This window comes from Vipera ursinii (assembly GCF_947247035.1).
Source record: "Vipera ursinii genome assembly, contig: scaffold_449, whole genome shotgun sequence".
Classification (NCBI taxonomy): domain Eukaryota; kingdom Metazoa; phylum Chordata; class Lepidosauria; order Squamata; family Viperidae; genus Vipera; species Vipera ursinii.
The window spans coordinates 1-15,975 of NW_028148394.1; the positions used below are offsets into that span (position 1 = coordinate 1).

At 47.1% G+C, this 15,975-nt stretch overlaps 1 protein-coding gene across 1 annotated transcript; it reads left to right on the forward strand.

The window, feature by feature from the left end:
- Window positions 1–5,020: 5,020 nt before the first annotated feature.
- On the forward strand, window positions 5,021–15,284 carry PLBD2 (phospholipase B domain containing 2; the record flags this gene model as incomplete). Its single annotated transcript, XM_083380114.1, has 8 exons — window positions 5,021–5,269; window positions 8,554–8,647; window positions 8,881–9,042; window positions 10,263–10,363; window positions 12,202–12,416; window positions 13,092–13,190; window positions 14,587–14,743; window positions 15,185–15,284. The coding sequence occupies exons 1-8, from the start codon at window positions 5,052–5,054 to the stop codon at window positions 15,282–15,284; spliced, it is 1,146 nt and encodes a 381-aa protein (XP_083236240.1). The 5' UTR covers window positions 5,021–5,051.
- Window positions 15,285–15,975: the final 691 nt, after the last annotated feature.

Genomic DNA, 15,975 nt, shown 5'->3' on the forward strand with positions numbered 1-15,975 from the left:
CTCCCTCCCTCCCTCCCTCCCTCTCTCTCTCCCTCCCTCCCTCCCTCCCCCTCTCCTCTCTCTCTCTCTCTCTCTCTCTCTCTCTCTCTCTCTCTCTCTCTCTCTCTCTCTCTCTCTCTCTCTCTCTCTCTCTCTCTCTCTCTCTTTCTCTCTACCTGCCGGCCAAGCCGCACCTGCCGGACTCACCTGGCTGGCCTTCGCCCCGCGCGCCACCACCCGGGACCTCAGCCGAGCGTCCCCGTCCTCTTTCTAGAGCCCGGGTGCCAGCCGAGCCTCACTCAGCTCCGCCTTCGGTCCCCGCCTTCGGCTGCGGCTTAAAGAGACAACGCCTGGGCTGCCCGACCCGCAAAGGGGCCGCGGCTCCACCTGGCCCCGCGCACACGCGTGGCCCGCGCCCCTCCCTTTCCCACGCGCAGCTTCGCCAGAGGTTGCTTGGTTGCAGCAACTGGGCGCTTTTCCCACGCCCTTCCTGGCCGGTTGCAATGGCCAGGCCAGCAGTTCCCTTGACCTCCCGTAATCCCCAGGGAAAGGCGGCCCGGGGGGGGGGGGCGGACGGGGGGGGCACGGGGGTGGCCGAGGGGGGGTGGGGGAGTGGCGGCTAGATAAGGCCCAAGGAGTTCAGCGAGTCCGGGAAGGAGGCGACTCTTTGACGGTCCCCTCCGAAGGCTTGAAGAAAACAAGGTTTTTTTTTCTCTCTCTCTCTCTCCCTTCGCTGCAACGACCCCAAGAATGCCCCCTGCCCACCCCCACCCACCCACCCTGGCACATCTCTTTTTGGAGAAAAATTAAGTTCCTGCCTGCTTCTCCTTCAGCTTTCAGCAACCTTCTGGCTGTTTATAGCTCGTGTTTTACAGGTGAGAAAAAGCAATTTATTTTAAAGATTGCACCAGGCTCTACGGAATGGAATAGAATAGAATAGAATAGAATAGAATAGAATAGAATAGAATAGAATAGAATAGAATAGAATAGAATAGAATAGAATAGAATAGAATAGAATAGAATAGAATGAGGATGAAGAATAGAATAGAATAGAATAGAATAGAATAGAATAGGGAATTAGAATAGAATAGAATAGAATAGAATAGAATAGAATAGAATAGAATAGAATAGAATAGAATAGAGAATTAGAATAGAATAGAATAGAATAGAATAGGGAATTAGAATAGAATAGAATAGAATAGAATAGAATAGAATAGAATAGAATAGAATAGAATAGAATAGAATAGAATAGAATAGAATAGAATAGAATAGAATAGAATCTGGAAGGGACCTTGGAGGTCTTCTAGTCCAGCCCCCTCCTCAAGCAGGAGAACCTATACCATTTTGGACAAATGGCTCCTCTAGTCTCTTCTTAAAAGCCTCCAGTGTTGGAGCACTCACAACTTCTGGAGGCAGGTCGTTCCACTGCTTAATTGTTCTAACTGTCAGGAAATTTCTCTCCTTATTCTAGGTTGCTTCTCTGCTTGATGAGTTTCCCTTTCAGCCACATGGACTCCCAACGCCCAGAATTAACCCTGCCACCAACACTTTCAGATGTGTGGACTGCAACCCCCATAAGTTGACACCTCTGAAAGTTGCCAAGGTTGAGAAATACTGTTATAGAAGGTTATTTGGCAGCTTAGATTATTTATATTTAATAATGACATTGGGATGGATTGAAGTCCAGAGGTCACTTTGCTCTTCTAGACTATTTTTTTTGAAAAAATATATGTCCCGGTTTTTTTGTTTGATAAATAACTCAAGGTGGCAAACCTATCCAAACATGCTTTCTTCCTTCTGTTTTCCCAGCAACAACACCCCTGTGAGGTGAGTTGGCATGAGTGAGAGGGATTAGCCCAAAGTCGCCCAGCTGGCTTTCATGCCTAAGGCGGGACTAGAACTCACTGTCTCCTGGTGATTGGCCCAAAGTCACCCAGCTGACTTTCATGCTAAGACGGGACTAGAACTCACCGTCTCCTGGTGATTGGCCCAAAGTCACCCAGCTGGCTTTCATGCCTAAGACGGGACTAGAACTCACTGTCTCCTGGTGATTAGCCCAAAGTTACCCAGCTGGCTTTCATAGCTAAGGTGGGACTAGAACTCACCGTCTCCTGGTGATTGGCCCAAAGTCGCCCAGCTGGTTTTCATGCCTAAGGCAGGACTAGAACTCACCATCTCCTGGTGATTGGCCCAAAGTCACCCAGCTGGCTTTCATAGCTAAGGCAGGACTAGAACTCACCGTCTCCTGGTGATTGGCCCAAAGTCAACCAGCTGGTTTTCATGCCTAAGGCAGGACTAGAACTCATTGTCTCCTGGTGATTGGCCCAAAGTTACCCAGCTGGCTTTCATAGCTAAGGTGGGACTAGAACTCACCGTCTCCTGGTGATTGGCCCAAAGTCGCCCAGCTGGTTTTCATGCCTAAGGCGGGACTAGAACTCACCATCTCCTGGTGATTGGCCCAAAGTCGCCCAGCTGGTTTTCATGCCTAAGGCGGGACTAAAACTCCCAGCCTCTTGGAGATTGGCCCAAAGTCACATGGCCGACTTTCACGGCTAAGGCAGGACTAGAACTCAGAGTCTCCTGGTGATTGGCCCAAAGTCACCCAGCTTCTTTTCACGCCTAACTCTGTAATTCTGCCTTTTGTTTTTGCTGTCTCTTTTAGGATAAAAGCTCTCCAGGCAGACGCCACCGTGTTACCTGGCTGGGGACATAAAAGTCTTAAGAGCTTAAAAGGTCAGTGTTGAACCTGGTTCAATTGCTCTTCCCGGATCACATGCTCCAAGCGCGCCACTGAACCCAACCACCCGGGCTCTGAGTTCACGCACAACCGTCCATTACTGTACAGTCAGGAAAAACAGACTTTTTCCTTTCTTTTTGGCAAAACAGATCCAAGGCTGAAAGCCGAAACCCCAAACATTTAATCCTTGGTTAGGGACTGCCTTAATTGACAGTCATAGGTGGTCCTCAACTTTCAAGCCCAGAATTAACAGTCATTAAACAGGTTGTCATGTGGCCGGCCTGATTTTATGATCTTTTTTTTTTTTTTTGCAGAGATTGTTCAGTGAACATGGCAATCATTAACTCCACAATGAGCTTTTTTCTTTCTTTCTTTCTATTTTTTTGCCAGACACTGGAAGAAAACCTTGTCAAAAAACATTGTAAATTTGTGGTCATGTGACCACGGGTTGCTGCAAAGGTTTTTTTTTTTTTCAAAAAAAAAATCAAGAACGATGTGGATGCCTTCTTTGGGGAAGATTTTTTTTTCTTCAATAACCCATTCTAGGTTACAGCTTTGGGATCTCCACTTGGTCTCCCATTCAAGTCTTAAAGTCAAACCGAAGAGAATCTTTGTAGCTCAGGGTTGAACTGGAGGAGGAGGAGGAGGAGGACTGTGGGGTCCTTGGTGCTCTCTGAGTTTGATTGTTTTTTGCAGACATTTCATTACCCAAGTAGGTAACATCATCAGTGCTAGAAGGGAGTGGGGTTTGTGAGGAGGAGGAGGAGGAGGAGGAGGAGCATTCAAAGAGTGTTCGTCCCAAAGCGCATAGCTAAATGTCTATGGAGATCCTCAGCCATGCAGCTCACATCCCAAAGCTCCCTTTTTTCAGGATGCAACCGGACTTCCTCGTTTTTCCTTTGAAGTCCTTTCGCTTCTCATCCCAGAAGCTTCTTCAACTCGGAGTAGAGGGTGGGGAATGGAAGGATTTACTCTCCTTGCGAACAGCTGGTCATTTGCCTTCTTTCGGGGAGAGCCGTTGAGGCCACCTGGAGCTTTGCCTGTGTCCTCAGGGGTCACCTGAGTGGGGCAAGCATCTTGGCTTCAGGATGTTGTCTGCCCTGGGTCCCTTCCCTGTTGTCTCTGTTAGTCTGCCTCTCAAACCGAAGCGCAATAAATAAACAAACAAACAAACAAACAAACAAACAAACAACCCGGTTCCTGTGATCTGCAATATATTCTGGAACTCCATTTGTTGTTGTTGTTAGCTGCGAAGTCGTGTCTGACCCATCGCGACCCTACGGACAATGTTCCTCCAGGCCTTCCTGTCCTTCACCATCTTCTGGAGTCCCTTTAAGCTCACGCCTCCTGCTTCAGGGACTCCATCCAGCCACCTCCTCATTCTCTGTCGTCCCCTTCTTCTCTTGCCCTCCACCTTTCCCACCATGAGGCTCTTCTCCAGTGAGTCCTTCCTTCTCCTTAGGTGGCCAAAGGATTTGAGTTTCAACTTTCGGGATCTGGCCTTCTAAAGAGCAGTCAGGGTTGATCTCCTCTAGGACTGACCGGTTTGATCGCCTTGCAGTCCAATGGACTCACAGGAGTCTTCTCCAGCACAATAGAATAGAATAGAATAGAATAGAATAGAATAGAATAGAATAGAATAGAATAGAATAGAATAGAATAGAATAGAATAGAATAGAATAGAATAGAATAGAATAATAGTTGTTATCTGTGAAGTCGTGTCTGACCCATGTTCCTCCAGGCCTCCATCGTCCCCTTCTTCTCTTGCCCTCAATCTTTCCCAGCATGAGGCTCTTCTCCAGCGAGTCCTTCCTTCTCATTAGGTGGCCAAAGTCTTTTGAGTTTCAGGAACTCCATACTCCCACTTTTTTCTTTTTCTTTTTCTTTTTCTTTTTCTTTTTCTTTTTCTTTTTCTTTTTCTTTTTTTCTTTTTCCAAGAGGCAACTGGACATTCCGGCTTTTCTTGGAAGACCTTTCCTTTCTCCTCCCAGAAGCTCTGAAAGCGCTCAAATGGAGATGGAGATCCTCCAGGCGGAGGTGCTTTTTCTTTTTTCTTTTTCTTTTTCTTTTTTTTTCTTCAGGAGAGACCCGAACTCAAGCCTTGCCAATTTCGACGCCCACCCCCCCCCCGCCTCCGATCTCGCCCAGCCGGCAGCCTCGCCCGCCTTGCCCGAGCCGGGGGCTCCCTCGCGGGGCGGCCGTGGGAAGCGCACGGCCGGAGGCTGCTCCCGGCTTCTCCCCCCGCGGCGGGGACTCCTCCTCCTCCGGCTGCATCAGAGCTTACGCCAGCCGGCCTGACACTCGTCCCGCCGAGAGGAAACCGCTCCGGCCCCAAATGGCGCGGCTCCGGCTCTGGGTGCGAATTCTGCCGCTTCTGCTGCTCCGGATGCTGGGCGCTCTTTCTCTCCCGCGCTTCCCCAGCCCTGGCCGGGCACCCACCGACGGCTGCTCGGTGCTGTTGGAGCCGGCGTCGGGGCAGCTGAAAGTGGTCCAAGGTTGGGTCCCGGCCGCCGTCGCTTGGGCCAACTTGACCGACGGGATCCGCGAGAATGGGTAGGGACCCAAGGACCCATCAACCACCCACCACCCCCGCCGCGCATCCTGGGGATCTGGGTAGGGGGAGCGGAGAAGCGCAAGGGGGGGTGGGGTGGGGGTGGGCTCCGCGGAAGGCTTCCCCCGAGGCAAAGCGTTGCGACCTGGCAAGGCGTCAGTCCTGGTTTTTTTGTTTTTTTCAAAGAAATGGCAGACTGACAAGAGTCGGAAGGGACCTTGGAGGTCATCTAGTCTAACCCACCCTGCTGGAGCAAGGGAGTCGAGACCCCATTTCAGACCGAGGGCCCTCCTGTCTCTTTCTTCTTGGAAAGCCTCCAGCGGTTGGGATGGATGGATCATTTTCAGAACAAGCCCCAAAGGGCGGCGGCGGGGGGTGGTGGTGGTGCGGGGGGGGGGGGGAAGAAGCAGAAAATTAAGAGAGGTATGGGGGGGGGAAAGACTTCTGACTCTTTTTTTTTCCCAACAGATTTCTTGAGTTCATTTTTTTTTTATTTAGTAAATTTCAGTGCCACCCATCTGACTCATACAGCGGTTCCCGGCTGCTTATAGTATGATACATTTTTTAAAAAGTCTTTTTAAAAAAGAAACTTAGGATAAAAAATTGAAAAAGTAAAAGCCAAGATGATGGGCAGGCTGGGGGTCAGAATCTTCAATCACCCCCCCACACACCACCTTATAATTACATTATTATTGTCTATCTCATAAATACTTTTCAAGTCTCTTCCTTCCTTCCTTCCTTCCTTCCTTCCTTCCTTCCTTCCTTCCTTCCTTCCTTCCTCCACCCATTGTCTCTGGGCGGCTTGCAATTAAAATTTAGCATTTAGCATTGAGACTCACAATTAAAATTTATCCCTTAGTTTTCAGATCCATAAATTATGATCTCATGTTGTTTTTCTTTCAGCAAACATCCTTATAAGTTTAGTTTAGTTTATTAATATTTCTATACCACCCTTCTCCCGAAGGACTCAGGGCGGTGAACAGGGCAAGAATAAAATGCGAAGTTACAAATATTAAAAGAAGATTAAATAGTTGCCCATTAAAAAAACAATTAATACAATACATTTATAAAAACCCCAAAAGTACAGCAATAAAAACCCCACCAATCCCCCATCAGGCCAGGCCGGCTTGTTCGAATAAAAATGTTTTTAGATCGCGGTGAAAGGAGCGAAGATCGGGCCTCCCATCTTTCAAAAAAAAAGAAAAGACTTTTTTTTTGCTAGTTATTCACGGATTAAGCAGGTCTGGTTCGCCCTTTCTTACATTTTCACTAGCTATTTTCACTATCTGTTCTTCCACCGTGGGCGTATCCTGATTCTTCCATCCTTTTGCCTAGCATAATCTTGCTGCAAATAAACCGTAAACAATCTCAAATTCACCCTGAGTCTTTCTGAATTCATTATCCGCAAGTCCCAATTTTAAAAAAACAAACAAACATGCAAGAGGCTAGTCCTGTGGAGGGTTGTGCGTGTGGAAATCCCGGGGGAAGATGCAGCAAGGTTGTTGGGGAAGAGAAGACAACAGTTCCAACTGTAAATCTAAAAAGCGGGCACAATTTTCTTTTTTGGGGGGGTTGGGCAGAGGGAACGCGAGGAACCTCCGGCCATTTGAGGTCTAAAACAATCTCATCATGTTTACATTTTCTGTTCCTTTTGGACTTTGGTTGCGTGTACACCAATTCGGGCCAAAGCCGATAAATTCGTCCACAGATTTGGCCTTTCAAAAGCCTCCTGCTCATTCCTGGCAGTTTTAAAGGGGATGGTGGGGCCTTTAGTTATTTCTTGCAACCATTTCAACAGCCAGACGCAGCTTGCTTCTCCAGAATTGGAGAATGAGCTTCAGATTTGAATTTCAAAACTCCTAAAGTACGCCCTTCGTTCTTCTGAAGCAGAATCCCTGGTTTTCAAGCATCACCCTAGCCCTAGGTAGTCCTCGACTTACAGACACAACTCAGCCCAAAGTTTACGCTGCTAAACGAGACATCGGCTAAGTGAGTTTTGTTCCCTCCCCCTTTTACGACTGCGGCCGTCCTAAATACGAGTCAGTTCACCAAGCGTCTGTATCTTGATGCCGTGACCTCGGGGATGGTACAACGGTGGTGTGAAAAACGCTCTTCGGTCACTTTTTTTTTGTTTACTGCCGTCGTAACTTCGAGCAGTCACTAAATGAAACCCTGTAAGTCGAGGACTACCTGTATAAAGGCCGTTCCTGCTCCTCACAATATCCTCTCCCTCTTCAGTGTCATAAAATTCATCCCTTCATTGGATAACTGGTTTGGATGACAAAACCTGTTATTGTAGTTCAGATTTGCTTGGGGGGGGGAGAGAAATGGGCAAATTTTCTTATCTTTTTTTTCTTTCCCTTCCTTAAGCTACAGAGAACTTTGATTCAGCAACTCTCTGATGCGCTTCCTGTGTTATTGCAGTTCCTTAAAAATTAACTGGGCGAGATTTAGGTGCAGACGTTCATGGGGGACATTAGTTTTGAAAGTTAAAGGGTTTGATAAGGTGTGCTGGATAAAGAAAGAAAAAAACCAAGGACATTTTAAGAGATAAGACCTTGAAGACAAGGAAGTAAGGAAAGCTGGAGGCATGACTCAACGGAGGAGAGGAAGATGTCAAAAGGGACTGATTAGCAGCAGAGAGAGGGAAGGAACCCTAGCCGTTTCAGTAGGGTTCCTTATGGATGATTACTTACTGAGGGCTAGAAGCTTGAAGTCGAGGCAAAGTGTATGGGCGAGGCCCTGTGAGAAAGTATGCAAGCAAAATATGGTTACTGTGCCGGGAAAGACAAGAGACAAACAAGTGAGAGAAGAGGAAAACACACACACACACACACACACACACACACCACAACTGGATCTGCGTGGACAGACTTGGTCAGAAATTTAAGGGGGTTACTACTGTGCTATGAAAGTAAAGGGATGGATTTTTATACAGCAGGGAGAAGTGAACAGGCAAGTTTTCACACGGAGGACTAGCAGCTTGAAACCAACCCAAAGTGTAAAGGGGAGGCCGTGTGAGAAAGTGTGCAAGCAAAAATCCAGTTGCGGCGCCAGGAAAGGCAGTTGAGAAAAGAGAACAACACAGACGCGCGCCAACAAGATGCACTGCTGTATGCAGCCGTGAGAATCGAAAAGACAAGGTTGTTTTTCCCACACTGAGGACTGGAAGCTTGAAACATACAATTGGTCAGGCTACCTTTGCAGCACCAGGAGAGGATGACGAGAGGAATGCATCCTTTCCTTTAACTTCATGGCGGCCTTCTTTTTCCTCTCTCTCTCCCAGCTGGGCAGTGCTGGAATTAACCACCAATGAGAAATATAACGACAGCATTCAGGCTTATGCAGCTGGGGTGGCTGAAGCCACGGTGTCTGCACAGGTAAACTCACAATCGGGAGACGCTGCGAATGAGTTAAATATAAACCACTGTGCCTTGTGCTAGAGCACGTTGTAATTTTCCCCACATTCAAGCCACAATTAGGCTGGGGAAGGGACTGGCAGATACATCCAAATCTGGAAGAGGAGGAGGAGTGTGTGTGTGTGTGGGGGGGGACTGTGAAACCTCACGATGTACATTTAGCCTTGTAAATTTCCTTTTTTAAAAAATTTCAGCTGGTGTACATGCACTGGATGAACACCATGGTTGGCTACTGTGGCCCTTTCACCTACGAGACCAACTACTGTCAAAAGTTGAAAAATTACCTGGAAGCCAACTTGAATTGGATGGAGGAACAGATTGAAGAGGCAGGAATGGACTCTGCCTATTGGTATCAGGTATATATAAAATTGTCTGGCTAGTGTGACAAAAATTAGGATTTTGATCAACCAAACATCTGCCTCTTTAGCTGCTCCCGGTAGAAGGAGTACAAAACTAATACAGGAAGTCGTTGACTTAACAACCACAACGGAGGCCCAAAATTTCTGCTGGTAAGCGAGAGGGTTGCTCCCTTTTACGAGCTTTCTTGCCACAACCGAATTTCTGATGAGGAGGGTGACGAAATACGCTTGGCGTGTTTAAAACAATATTCAGGAGACGTCAGAGTTTTAAAAACAAATGTCTCGGAAGCCTATATAGGATAATGGACTTTTTAAGTGTCGTGACACACTGGCAGTTGTGTTGGAGGTTGAATAGCCTTGAAGGCTTTGGCCAACGAAGTCTCCAGGCAGATAACAGGATGGTGGGTGGATTTATTTATTTATTTTTATCGTGTCTCTCTTCCCCCCCCCCAAGTACAAACTACGTCGGATCCATCTTTTACAGTGGGATCCTGTGTCAGATATTCAAGGAAAAGATGGTTAGGAAAGAGAGAGAGAGAGAAGGAGCAGTTAGAAACCTAATTTTCCATTTTAGGCAGTATTTCTCAACTCTGATGCATGCTGACTGAGGAATTCTGGGCATTGAAGTCCACATGTCTTAAAGGGGCTAAAGTTGAGAAATTGGTGTAAGGTATCGTAACAGACTCTTGAAAGCCCCCTTGTCTCTTGATTACATATACCCAAGAGAATCAAGGCAGACCAGTCTTGAGTTTCTTTCTTACACTTACCTGTTTTCCCGGACGAAGCTCAACTTTTACTAATTTCTACAAAAATTCTCAGTCGTCCAAGTCATGGTTATCCCAATGGTGCTTTTTTCAGGAGCCAACCAGGCTTTATTTTTTTTTCTATGAAGACATTTCGCTTGTCATCCGAGAAGCTTCTTCGGCTCTGACTGGATGGTGGGAGGAATGGAAGGATTTATACTCCTTGCAGACTGCTGGTCGTCTGCCATCTTTCAGAGAGCCGTTGAGGCCACTTGGAGGTTTACCTGTGTCCTCAGGGTCGCCTGCGTGGTGCAAATGGGAGTGTGGAGCCTTCTTCGCTGCAGAATGTTTTCTGCCTTGGGTCCCTTCCCCGATGAAGACGGGCGCAGGCTGTTTTGCTGATGTTTGCCACGTGTTTTCTTCAAGGCCGTCTCCTGTGAATGATGCCTCTGTGTTGCCCATCCAAATTTCCAGGTTCGCCTCGTTCTGCTCCAGCTGAAAGGTTTTGAAGACGGGTACAGTGGTCAAATTTCCTTCCCGACCGGCAGATTCTCTGTCGCTTCCTTCGGCTTTCTGTAAGTCCCTTTCAAAAAGCAGAGAGAGGAAGGGGAGGAGAGTACGCCTGCTGGGCCATTCTGGGAGTTGAAGTCCACAAATCTTGAAGTTGGCAAGGATGGACACCACTGGGTTAAGTCAGGGGATTTGTCCGGAATGGTGTAGGGCAGGGGTCTTCAAACGTGGCCCTTTGATGACTTGTGGGACTTCAACTCCCAGAATTCCTCAGCCAGCGTGCACGCTGGCTGAGGAATTCTGGGAGTTGAAGTCCACAAGTCATCAAAGGGCCACGTTTGAAGACCCCTGCTGTAGGATCTCCAGCCGTGGGCAGGGGATTGTGAGTAGAAGACCTCTAAGGTCACTTCCAAATCTGTTATTCTCTGTTCTGTGGTGATGAATGTGTTGTTGTTGCATGCAGATTGTAGATGGCCTAAAAGTTGCTTGTGTTGATCTAAAGGCTTATCGCTTCCAAGATAACGATGGAGCCTGAAGTAGACACTCTGGGTCAGAAGCAACCTTCCCCTTGCCCTGGAAACTTTCCAGGAATTTGGGATTGCGTAAACAAGCAGGGCAGGCTCCAAACGGACAACTAGGCAGAAAATATTTTGCTTAGCTGGAGGAGGCAAAGTAAATTGAGAGCGAAGGAGAAATTTCCTGACAGTGAGAACAATTAACTGGTCGCGGAACAACATTCTTCCAGAAGTTATGGGTGCTCCATCGCTGGAGGCTTTTTAAGAAGAGATTGGACAAACATTTGTCTGAAATAGGGTTTCCTGCTTGAGAAGGGGGTTGGACTAGAAGACCTCCAAGGTCCCTTCCAACTCTGTTATTCTGTTATTAAATATTTGAGAGAGAGAGAGGAGTCTTGGATTTAATTCAAGCTTGGAAACCTCTATCGTGTGCATATTTATTTTTTTTAAAATTTATTTTATTAGACTTATATACCGCCCTTCTCCCGTAGGACTCAGGGCGGTTCACAAGGTTTTTTTTTTAAAACAGTACAACAAATTACATAGATTAAAAACAATTAAAATGATTAAACTAACCTTGAAACTAAAAACCCCAATAACAATTAAAATACAATTAAAACCCCAGTTAATATTCTCAGCCCAGGCCAGAAAGCTCGAAGAGCCAGGTCTTCTTAGCATAATCCTTCTGATTATTGCTACTTTGGAATAATCTACCTTTGAGAAGATCTACCTGACTGATTTGTTTTAAGATTATTTCTTCAGTTGAATCCCACCTTTATTATTTATTTTATAAATAATTCAAGGCGTCGAATACTCCTGCCTCCTCCCGTTTCCCCAGCATCAACCTTGCAAAGTGGGTTGGGTTGAGTGAGGAGGACTGGCTCAAAGTCACCCAGCTGGCCTTCATGGCTAAGGCAGGACTAGAACTCAGGACTAGAACTCAGGACTAGAACTCAGAGTCTCCCTGTGATTGGCCCAAAGTTCACCCAGTTGGCTTTCACACTAAGGCGGGACTAAGAACTCAGAGTCTCCCTGTGATTGGCCCAAAGTCACCCAGCTGGCTTTAATGTCAAAGGTGGGACTTGAACTCACAGTCTCCAGCTTTCTGGTCTATTGTCTTGACCACTAGACCAAACTTCTCTCTCTCATACGAAACAATCCTTCTAATCTAGTTTATCTGCAATGACCGTTCTGCTTTATGTAAGATGGTTTAGATAATTTTTTTTTATCTGAATCCTAAAAGATAAGCCAACATCATTCTCTCCCTGATAAGTGGAGGAAGACGCTTGTTTTCTGGGATGGAATAAGATCTTCTGCCTTGGGCGGGAGGGCTGGACTAGAAGACCTCCGGGGTCTCTCCCAGGCATGTGATTCTGTGATCCTTCTAGCTTGTTCCAGCTGGGAGGCGATCTCGAAGACCTGGAATCGGCCTTCAATAAACCTGAAGAAGAGGATAATCTTGGTTCTGGCTCCTGTTCGGCTTTGATCAAACTTTTACCTGGCAATCAGGATCTCCTTGTCTCACACGTCACGTGGAATAACTACGAAGCCATGTTGCGCATTCTCAAAAAGTATACTTTGCCATTCCGGACTTTACCTCACAGTGAGTAAAAAGTGTGGAAAAATTGAAATAAGCCAAGCATTTAGAACAAAGAATAATAGGGCCAGAAAGGACCTTGGAAGTCTTCTAGGCCAGGGGTCGGCAACCTTGGCTCTTTTATGACTGGTGGACTTCAATTCCCAGAATTCCTGAGCCAGCATGGCTCAGCATGGAAACCTCTCCCTTTCCCCTCAGCGTGGCTGGCTCAGGAATTCTGGGAGTTGAAGTCCATGAGTCATTCTGGGAGTTGAAGTCCACAGTTCCCCCATGCTGGCTCAGGAATTCTGTGAGTTGAGGTCTATTGCCCTAATTTAGGGGTAGGCAACCTGGGCTCTTTTATGACTGGTGGACTTCAATTCCCAGAATTCCTGAGCCAGCATGGCTCAGCATGGAAACCTCTCCCTTTCCCCTCAGCGTGGCTGGCTGAGGAATTCTGGGAGTTGAAGTCCACGAGTCATAAAAGAGCCAAGGTTGCCTACCCCTGGTCTAGCCCAACCCCCAGGAGACTTTAAGCAGGGATGTAAGTGTGAAAAAAGTCACTTTTTTTCAGCGTAAAACTTCCATTGTAACTTTGAACCATCACTAAATGAATTGTTGTAAGTTCTACCTGTATTTTGGGAAGGGCAAGGTGGCTAGGATATGTGGGTGCTAACAGATTTTTGCATTATTTTTCTTCAGGCGATACCACAATTCCTGGCCACACCCAAGCTTTCTCTTCGTATCCTGGCACTATTTTTTCCGGCGATGATTTCTACATCTTGAGTAGCGGATTGGTAAGTGGTGTGAGTTGCTGGTTTCTTTTGGCTCCGCCTTGGCTTGGACAACATATAGTAATGACACCCAAGCGGTGGCTTGTGGCAGGTATTTACATTGCAGTCCTTGACTTAATCATTCATTCACTTACAACATCACTGAGAAAAGTGACGTAGTATCAAGTCCTCGCCTTTACGACCATGGCAGCCTCCCCATGGTCAGGTGAGCAAAATTTTGAGTATTGTGGCAACCAGCATATATTTTCAAGGGTTGCAGTGTTCACACCATTGCTATTTGTAACCTTGTGAACCTCGCTTCACAATCGCACGTTTTACTTAACAACTGTGGGGCAAAAGGTTGTGAAACTGGATGCAAGGCAGCTAACGAACACCTTGCTTAGTGACATAAATCCTGCCCATGACTGTGGTCATAAATCAAGGACTCCTTGTAGAGGTAAATTGCTGTCCGTAGTCCTGCAGCAGAACCAACCCTGGCCCAGTGCTTAAGTGCTGTCCAGGGTGCTGAACCAGTTTCGTTTGTGATACCGGCCAAATCTCAGGGCTCCTTGATGTTATGGATAGTTTGGGAACTGTAGCCACCACCACCACCACCACCACCCACAATTCCTTTATCTTAAGTTTGAGGAATTCATCTTTAGTGAGGCGTATGTAGATCTTTCAAAAATAATTGAACGGAATGACAAGATAAGGAAGACAGCCAGTTTGGTCTAGCGGCTAAGGCACTAGGCTAGAAAGAGGGAGACCATGAGTTCTAGTCCATCCTTAACCTTGAAAGTTGGCTGGGTGTCTCTGGGCCAATAACCAGGAGATGGTGAGTTCTAGTCCCGCCTTAGGCATGAAAGCCAGCTGGGTGATTTGGGGCCAATCGGCTGGAGACTGGGAGTATTAGTCCTGCCTTAGGCATGAAAGCCAACTGGGTGACTGTGAGCCAATCACCAGGAGAATGTGAGTTCTAGTCCTGCCTTTGGCTTGAAAGTTGACTGGGTGACTTTGGGCCAATCACCAGGAGACTGACAATTCTAGTCCTGCCTTAGGCACAAAAGCCAATTGGGTGACTTTGGGCCAATCGCCAGGAGACTGTGAGTTCTAGCCCCACTTTAGGCATGAAAGCCAACTGGGTGACCTTGGGCCAATCACCGGGAGACTGAGAGTTCTAGTCCCTCCTTAGCCATGAAAGCCAGCTGGGTGACCTTGGGCCAGTCACACTCTCTCAGCCCAACCCACCTCACAGTGTTGTTGTTGTGTTCGCCACCTTGAGTTAGTTGTAAAACTAATAAAGGCAGGATACAAACAAATAAGGAACATCCATACGATCTAAAGGGAAGAATCCCTATGTGGGCCCGGCTGTTTAATTCCTCTTCAAGGGGAGATGCTCAGCATGTTTTCTTCCTGCAGGTGAGTCTGGAAAACTACTATTGGAAACAGCAACGGTGACCTTTGGAAATTCATTAAAGCTGACAACAGTGTGTTGGAATGGTTGCGCAACATTGTGGCCAATCGGCTGGCGAGGACTGGAGCAGAATGGGCGGCCATCTTTGAGAAGTTCAACAGTGGCACGTGAGTCGGGGTACCGAAGGACAACTCTGGCATGGTGAAGGTCTTGAGTTTTGGAGTTGAACATTGCCTCTACCTTCACCCCGTCTTCTAGTCCTACTCTACTTACTACAATGTCTGCTCTGTCCAGCCCAAAGGTGCTTTTTCAGGAGGCAACTGGACTTCCTTGCTTTTTCTTTGAAGACATTTCACTTCTCATCCAAGAAGCTTCTTCAGCTCTGACTGGGTGGTGGGGAAAGGAAGGATTTAGACTCCTTGCAGACAGCTGGTCATTTGCATTCTTTCGGAGAGTCCTCGAGGCCACTTGGAGGTTTATCTGTGTCCTCAGGGTCACCTGAGTGGTGCAAATGGGTGTGGAGCCTTCTTGGAACTGCTGAAAGGACTGTGTTGTAGACCGGAGATAGATGATCTCATAGCCCTCCCTTTTGTTTTCATTTTACACAGGTACAATAACCAGTGGATGATTGTGGATTATAAATCTTTTGTCCCGGGCATGGTTGCTCCCAAACGTGGCCTACTGACTGTGCTGGAACAGATTCCGTAAGTGTTGCAAACTCTACTTTAATAACGGAGAATATCTATAGCTCAGGTTTGAAATGAGGGGTCCTTGGTGCTCTCTGAGCTTGGTGGAGGAAGAAGAAGAAGAAGAAGAAGAAGAAGAAGAAGAGAAGAAGAAGAAGAAGAAGAAGAAGAAGAAGAAGAAGAAGAAGAAGAAGAAGAAGAAGAAGAAGAAGAAGAAGAGAAGAGGAGGAGGAGGAGGAGGAGGAGGAGGAGGAGGAGCAAGGAGGAGAGTGGGGTCTTTGGTGCTCTCTGAGCTTGGTGGTTTCCTTGCAGATATTTCATTACACAAGTTAGGTAACATCATCAATGCTAGAAGGGAGGGGGGTTGGGAGGAAGAGGGAAGAGGTGGAGGAGGAGGAGGATGACTGTGGGGTCCTGGTACTCTCTGTAGCTTGGTGGTTTTCTTGCAAACGCAAGAAGCATTGCACAGCTCTGCAGCAAGGGACCACTAGGATGTGCTTCCTTAGCTCCTAATTGACATGGGTTTTTCAGAAATTCTGGAAGGTACTGTAGGCAAGAATGCAGAAGGGGCCCTTTGATAGCATTCCTCTGATTTGGGCTCCTCTTTGGGGTGGGTGAACAATTCCAATTGGACACCCTTGTTATGAGACGCTCCCTTCCCCGATTTCAGGCAAAGGAGCGCCCCCCCCCTACCAAATTGGTCTAAGGTCTAA